We start from the raw sequence: 8,585 nt of genomic DNA, 5'->3' as shown, positions 1-8,585 counted from the left end.
GGCCTTGGGTGGCCGTAGATAACGGATCAATGTAATGTTATAGTTTGTGCTGTAATCCTCGTTACAAAAGATTCCAATCTGACGTTATGCACCAAAAGAATTTTTTGTTTTTTATTAGCAGCACCAAAAGAGTATAATCCATGGCATCTTCACTTGTCAACTGGATTTCCAGACGAGGGTGGCCACGAGCCGAGTTATTCATGAGTTGATCGTGAAAAGCTTGATTCGATTTTTTTTTTTTTAATCGAGTTTTGAGTCGAGTTTGAACTTAATTTATAGATTGAATTAATAAATGAAACGAGTTCGAGACTAAGTTCAAATATATATATAAAATAAAATTATAGAAAATAATATATATAATATAAAGTTTATAAATTTTAATTTTTTAAATAAAAAAAGTATTTTTATATATAATTTTTTTTATTTTTATAAAATATTTTTGCTTCGAACCTCGTACTATTCGACTCGGCTCGATACAAATCCACCCCACAGGATGGGTAAGGAACCTCAATAGTACTCGTATTGACTGACGGGTACCAACAAATCCCACCTTCCAACTTTCATATGCGCGCCAGCGCCACGATACAAGCCGCGTACGGCCAATACCGTGTGATGCAAGTGATAGCAGAGACAATGGAATAAGCTGTTGTGTTAGGCCGGTTGGCTGCTTCTGCTTCTCTCCTCTCTGGATCCGCTTGACCGGTTCTCTACTATATTTTCTTCACGTTAAAGCTTCTGGAACCCCCACCTCCATTCCCTTTACTTCGTTTCTCTGCATTTCGGGGAGTCAGGGAGAGAGAGAAAGAGGGAGAGAGAGGCAGAGATGTGGGTTTTCTACCTGATCTCGCTTCCTCTCACCACGGGCATGGTTATATTCACATTGAAATATTTCGCAGGCCCGTATGTTCCCCGATACGTCTTCTTCACCGTTGCCTATGCATGGTTCTGTTCTCTCTCTATCATTATCCTCGTCCCTGCCGACATTTGGACGGTACATGATCCTTCTCTTCCCCCGTTCTTTTTCTTATTTCATATTAGTTATCTTATAATTCGTTTGGTTTTCCAAATCTTCACCTAGATATGATTCTATTTCCTCCTCTCCCCTTAATTTTGACATGGTTGATTGGGTCTATGATACATATGTACGTTACTGTATCATGATAATTCGAAGCATGAACGACATGGAAGGGTAGTTGGGAAAATTTTGATTCTGAACTCTTCGGATTGAATAGTAATTTGTTGCCCTTTCACTGGATTGATTTGGTTATAGCTGAAAAAGGGTTCTGCGATTGGGAAGATTGGATTGGCAGATGCTGTTCTTGGAGATCTGTGATAAACTAGCTGCTATAATCGATTTTAGTGACTAAATGGGATTATTTGACCGAATTTGGTGCAAAGTTGTTTGTTTTTGGTGCTTGCTTTGAATACCAGAACAAATTGAATCGACCAAATAAACTGGGCAATGAATTAGGAAAAAAAGACAGGGGAAAGTGTATTCTGACATTCCTTTAAGCCATCATATAGCACTGGAAAAAAGTCCATATCGTGATTGTTGGGGGAGGCAGCTTAGGTTATCATCACTTCGAGAGAGAAATGATTTTCTCCCTACTCTAAAACCAGAAGTGATTCATTATTATGTTCTCTTCTTTTTATTTTAACCTCAAAATCGGAAAAAAGGGAGACAAACTAATTTAACTTGAACTGGAGGTTTCAACTTTCATATTGAATTTGAAATTTATTGCCTTGGCATGATCATGCCATTCAAAGAAATTCATCACATGATTCAGTAGTTTGTTTTTCTTGATCATTGATTGATCCACGATCAATTTTATTAATCACAAAATAAAATGAATCATTATGATGCATGGTGGTACTCCCTAATAGGATCACAACCCATTATATAACTCTGCAGCTCTCCTGTCTCCTTTTTAGTTTTTACAACATCCCTTATCCTTTAACCTACCTTTCTTATGTGGGCTTCCTATACAACTTAGCCTGTTCCACTCCCACCCTTGCAATAGAGTCAGTCAATAATTTGCTGATCTCCTGACCCACTTCAATGCGGTGTTCAAGATGCACACCAGAAATCTAGCTTATGGTGACTGAACTCTCATGGATATCCTAACCCACCCCTCAATCATGGAAGGGAATGCCGGGTTCTCTGTAAAGTCTTCAGATTTTATCTGCTACATTGACATCCTAGACATTGAGTTCAACCATTTATCCTTAGGGTTGGGACAATTATGTTCCAGAAAGAAGACTCTGAGACTAGTCTCAGTTACTATTTGTGAATTTTAATTTTGGATTAACCAGGCAAACAACAGTGGGAAATAAATTTCATTTAGGAGGAACATACACACACACACACACACTTTTATTTCATCATTTCTCTTCTATTTTTCTCTTTCCCCCATTTTTTCTACTTAGGTTGCAAAATGTCCGTGTTAAGCTTTTAAGGTAGAAAAAAGAAATTCCATTCTAATTTTATTTGCATGAATTAAACTCCCTCAGTATCCATCTATAAGAAACAGAGGAAACAGCTGCCAATTCCTGATTTCATTCAAACAGTGAGCAAATCTTCATGGTCCCACCTCATGGCTAGAAGCCCAACCAATCACATTTCTTGAATCACCTTCAACAAGCAAAGGCATTATTACATGGATAAATCTAGCGGTTCTTAACCCCACAAGGTGGGCTCTAACTTCAGCTTTAAAAAAGAGTTGTAGTTCTTTGATGCATTCTAGTCATGTTCAACACACTTGATAAGAAAAGGTGGCATGCTCTAGCTGTCACTTGTAGATACCCTTTACTTTTTTTTACTAAATTTTCTTCTTCTTCTTGTTTTTTTTTTTTTTTTTTTTTTTCTTGGGGGGGGGGGGGCGGTTATATAGAGGTTTACTATATTCTTTGGTCCATATGGGAGGAGAGAAACACCAGATTCTTCAATTAGAAATTGCTGAGGAACAACTGTAGATTTACTTTGTCACTGTGTTTTCTCTTTTGATGACATGGTTTGAAGCTAATCTCATGTGGTGAGAGATCCTTGACTAGAAGGCAGGTTCTTTCACAGAGTTAGTTTCCTCTGTCCAAGTAGCAGTGAAGCTTAATTTTGATGGGTGGTCTTTGGGAAACCTGAAAAATTTAAGAAACCTTTTATGGTTGCAGCAAGAGAGATCCTTTTGGATTTGTTAGGTTCTATTGGATCGAGTGATGGCTTGTCCTAATATGAAAGAACTTGCTTCAGGGTCTCAATTGATGCCATTAACTGGCTTAGATTAATGACATAGGTTATTATTGGGTGGTTTGGAGATGGCAGTGGGGAGACCTTGGGTTTTCTGGCATTGTTTGAATGGTAAGTGCTCTCATATTTATGGTGGATCTTGTTTCAATGGATCTGAAGGTCAGCCAACTCCATGGTGGATAGCTTGGCTAGAGCAGGGATTGAGAAGCTGAGTTGTATAGTATTCCCTCTGTATATAGTTTATATTTTTTTCTTTTGTTCCTTAATGAAATGTCTATGGGTTACCTCATCTTATGAGAGGTCATCTTTGATCTTGTCTTACCCTTCTAGGTTGATTTGGTAATTGTACTCACTACTTACTACTCTTCATCTTCATATTATTAATTAAGTTTCTGTTATTAACTGAGAAAAAGGGATGATGGTATGCAATTCTATTAGTGGAGGTAGTGTGCTTTGAAATTTTCCTTGGTCATTAAAGTAGGAAAATTGTGGGATCAGTTGACTCTACTAAAATTTAAATGGGAGTTTAACCATATGCATAAAAATTAGCCATATTTTAGGGAGCAAAGTGTTGGGCAGTCAAGAAACAAAAATCTAAGAAAATGCTGACATACATGAGTTGTAGAAATAGGATGTTTGAAATTAGAAATATATTTACTAGAAGGACCTAAGGTGTCAGCGCCAATTACAAACAAGATCAGAGGTAGTAAATTGCAATATTTTGGCCACATGAAACATGAAAGATAAATGCACCAGTGAGAAGGATGGATTTGGTGCAAGTGGAAAGGTTTTACAAAGGGCAAGGAGAAGGCCAAAAAGAACTCAAGTTCAGTTATCTAGGGAAGATTTTCCAACTCATTGTTTGTAGAGCATATGGATTTATATAGAGTAATGGAGAAACAGGATTTGAGCTGCTGACCTTGTGTATGGATAAGGTAGATTATGATGACTAAAATAAAAGAACAGGGTAGATTTAGAATTCTGAAAATTGTTTCATTTGGAATTTTCTAAGTGGATAAGGAAAGAGGAGAGCTCTTCCTTTTTAGGTGCTATAAGTATCTCCATTTGAATGAGCTTAGAGCTTGTGTTGGTTGTAAGATAAATATTGGAAGATTTGAAGACTCTATTCAGATCATTGCTTGAAATTTGGGGTCACTGTGTTCATGACTGTCAGAATTTGGTTCAATCAATACACTTCAGTTGTGTGGAATATTATTTAATGAGGTCGATTTACTCTTGGTTGTTTGGGGTTACTCAAAACTTGTGATGTAATGCCTCAATTCTTGGTCTTCATATAATGACTTTAGGTTTGGCGGAAGCTTGATTTGATTTCCCTTTTCATGCGTGAGTAGTGCTTAAGGTAGATCCTTCAGACCTTTCACTTGGACGTGTTGATACTTGTCTTCCCATTTCTTATCACTGCTGAAGGAGATGAGTTTGCTTCGTTGGGCAGAGCAGGTCCATGTTAGTTGTTCTGATTTATGGTTTCATTCTGGATAGATATTCCACTCAAGGGGGCTATGTTGACTACACAAATCCTCACGAAGGGTGTAAAATTTGGTGCTTTGGATATAGATGTGTTGATATTAGGTCTATCCTAATGTTGATGATGTGGCTTCGAGTTTGTGGAGCATAGTTACTGACAAGGAGGATCTCCAATCTACATTTTTAGGCCCTTTGAGGTCAAATTTGGAGAGTTTGAATTTTAAGTTTCATATAGGAGGATAGTTTAGGGGCCATTGCTTGGTATAATGGTAAAACCTTGAGCTGGCAAGCGTGGGTGCGTGACAATGCAAGTTTGACTTTGAGAGCAGCCAACTTGTGCAAAAAAGGCCAAAGATTAGGAATTTATCCAGTTTACCCCTCCCAAGACCCCAGATAGCTGAAACCAACATTGGGAAGTGGCCTTTTTGTATAAATGTAGGGGGTTCAACAATATGGTTGGTTTCCATTTTGAAAACAAAAACAACTGCCACATCCGAAAAAACAATATAATTTTGCTGATGTGCAATTGTTTTTGTTTTCAAAAACAAAACTAACCATGTTGTCAAACACCTCCATAGTTACGTGATAAGAAGGGGGATATGGGGGCATGTGGTGATTAGGTTAGAGGTGTTGGAGGGGGATACTTTTATCACTGTGATTGGAGAGTGACTGGGAAGGAATAAGGTGCTCTTATCCAGAACTCTTGTGGGATATTTAAATATGAATAAAAGTGTCAATCTTGAGTTTTCTACTTTGATGGGTGCAGCTTTGGGAATCCAAGAAATTCAGGCAAGTGAGTAACTTTGGGCTGCTATTAACTAGGGGGATGTCTAAACGATATAAAGGTGTGTGTGTGTGGGGGGGGGGGGGGGGGCGACTAGCATAGGCTAGCCAATCTTTTGGGTGCTTGGTACATTGCTTTGCATACCTTTCTCTTCATTCTTTCACTTACTATTTGTAAAATTCTTACCAGCTGCCAACCCAGAAATTTATGTAGGGTGGGGGGCTTTCTTGTGACAATTACAGTGAGGATTTTGGTAATACTATCAGGTTCCATAGGCAATAGGAATTCCAATCAGTCTGAGCTGTTAAGTGTTATCCCTATTGCAAGGGCCACAGGTTGCCATTGGCTGTTTCTTTGATATATGATAGGTTGGTAGTTGAAGGAGACTCTTCAATAGTTAGTTAGTGGATATGGATCAAGCCCTTTCTATTAGGGAAGCCAAATCTTTGGCATCCATCATTAAGTGTTTTAGAAGTTATTGGAGGCATAGTCATGGTGGTGCACCTTCAGGTGAGGCACTAAGAAGTAAGAAAATGCCTAGAGGCACACAATGGAGGCACAAAGGCACTTGAGGCATATCCATCCAGTATAGAAGTCTATGAGGCATATGCCTTTGTTGTGCTCTATACAGGAGGCATACACAGTGCTCTTAACTTTGAAGCTAGTTTTTTTTTTTTAATATTTTTGTAATGAAATGTTATAAATAAAAAGTGGGGAAACCATTTTATTGTGCTCCCCATCATATATTAACACAATATTGACAATGAAAGCCCTCCAAATATGTTTATGCAATATTATAGTAAAATGTTACAAATAGAAACAACAACACCATAGCTTTTGTTTCTTTTAATGCATACCATAACATTCATTTAAATTTATGTAAATCGTTAATTCTGAAATTTTGATTTTCAAGTTTCCAAGTGATATATTGATGGCTCCCCAGAACGATTCCTTGTCCAGTCCGGTTTTGAAAACCATGCTTGGGAGGTATATGTTAGATAGTGCACGCCCTTAGTTCTAATTAGATTGATGTACAAATACATTTATTGTAAATGAATAAAAGTACATTATTGTTTCATGTTGACTTTGGTATGTTTCTGTGAATTTTACCCCTTAAACTGGACACTTATGAGACTTGTGTTAGTTAAGAATGTTCTTAGCCATTGGATAGACTTGGGGAGTTTATCCTGCCAACGTTGACATTGATGTGCTGCCAAAGAAGTTGGGGCAGCTTGTTTCAGCTACTAGGGTTAAACCCGAATCACATGTAGTGTTTGTTTGATTGAAGCATTGAATTCGGACCATTTTCCAATCATGCCCTGGACTTTGGAGACTGATGGACAAAACTGAAAAGTTACACATAACCCCTAGACTTGATTATGGTACTACACTGGGTGTCGGATCGGGTTGTCTTTGATATACCAATCAGTGAGATCCTTTGGGGGTCAAAATTTGGGTATGTTGGGGCAGTTTGAGAATTCACTTAAGCAAGGTTTACAGTATCGACATGTATCGGCCCGTATCGGCCGATACGTATCGTTCCGACACCCCACCGATATGCCCCTATAGTTGGTGTATCGGTGGTCTGATCGGTTCAGGGTGTGGCAAAGACCTAAATCGGCTCCCCTAAACCAGTTGGCAAAAAAAAAAAAAAAACCACCAAAAGGAGTATCGATTTGCCCGATATGCCCATACCGGCGTATCGGGCGTATCGATATTTTGAACCTTGCACTTAAGTGGGTGATCATAGTGATAGGATCAACCCCTTTATTGGATAAAGTGAATGATTGGGACTGCACTCTCTCTGATGGAAACCTAAACTGTCGGTAGTGGATTTCAACCGTGTTTGAGATTTGTTTTGCAAAATATATTTATATGATATGTGTATATGTTATGTTTCAAGAAAAATGTTTGCAAAAAGATTTTAATTCCCGGGATCCATTCGAGCAGAGAGTGTAACATTGCACCTTGCAATCAGGGGAGAGGTCCTTCCCTGTCGGGCAGTGTTGGATCATTGTGGGCTGAGAGGTTAAGTGTAAGAGACCATTAAGGGCTGATTACCTGATGGGCTATATCTTACTTAAGTCCATTATCCTTGGGGTTTCATAAGATGGATGGTCTTAAGGATCATTTAATTGTAAATGTTGGGCCCATAGTGATGAGCTCAGTGGTTCATTGCATTTGGTAGTGAATTCGGCTAAGCTTTTTCATAGAGGCTGGGCTGAACCCACATGGGCTTATGTGAGGTCATTGTTGACGCCATACAAATTAAACCTAAATAAGCCAGCAACACTATTGGCCTAAAGCCCATGATTAATATGATTAATCAAGATGTCACATGACTGCTTAAACTGTCATGTGACATCGGCGAATATGGGTTTGGAGCACCCATTCTCTTAAGAGGATAAGACCTATCTTATGATAGAGTCCAGATCCAAATAAAGATTTGAATTAAACCTCTTAATTCAATTAGGAGAGGTGCTCTTTAAGGATAAAAGAAGAGGAGATCAAACTACTCCAGATAACTCTGCTTTTAGCTCTCTCTCTCTCTCTCTTCTCTTGCCACCCTGAAACCCTAGTTCGATCTCCAAGACTGATCTTGATCAGTTCATTCTTTGATTTTTGCAAGAAAAATATAGAGAAAAAACGTGCTCACCTCCCCAGTTCGATCCAAGGTGTTGGATTGCAGTTTTGCTAAAAACTGCGTTGTTGAACCGGCTTCAACTTCAATCTCTTCCCTCTTCAGTGGAAGCTGGTTTTGGGATTTGATTTGGGCGTGAACGGTACCTTGGGAGCTACATTTGTGGAATCCGTATCAGGTATACACCTCCCTTTTTGTTCGGTTTCAAATCTGGTCCGGTTTCAGTGCAAGATTGATCCTAGAAAATTGTAGTTTTTCTAAAACCCAAAATACGATTCCCGGAAGGTTAAAAGAATTTTTTTGAAATTTCGCCCAGCCATCTAGCATGGTTTGGCAATCCATATGATGAATCCTAACCTTCCTTCAATATATGCCTTATGCTTTGGGATAGTAGAATGAATGCCTTCTGTCTATGCCTGTGCGTCTTAAAACAT

General features: G+C 38.6%; 1 protein-coding gene across 1 annotated transcript in view; it reads left to right on the top strand.

Annotated features, from left to right (window-relative positions):
* The first annotated feature begins 672 nt into the window (after positions 1–672).
* Positions 673–8,585, top strand: part of LOC104608639 (uncharacterized) — a 69,658-nt gene continuing 61,745 nt past the window's right edge. Inside the window, exon 1 of the mRNA XM_010274680.3 lies at positions 673–991. Within this exon, the coding sequence (XP_010272982.1) occupies positions 824–991 (168 nt within the window). The 5' untranslated portion in view covers positions 673–823. The remainder of the gene's footprint in view (positions 992–8,585) is intronic.

Source organism: Nelumbo nucifera, chromosome 1 (genome assembly GCF_055504915.1).
Source record: "Nelumbo nucifera cultivar China Antique chromosome 1, China Antique-T2T, whole genome shotgun sequence".
NCBI lineage: Eukaryota > Viridiplantae > Streptophyta > Magnoliopsida > Proteales > Nelumbonaceae > Nelumbo > Nelumbo nucifera.
The sequence above is the reverse complement of the archived record's forward strand: the minus strand, read 5'-3'. Positions and strand labels throughout refer to the sequence as shown.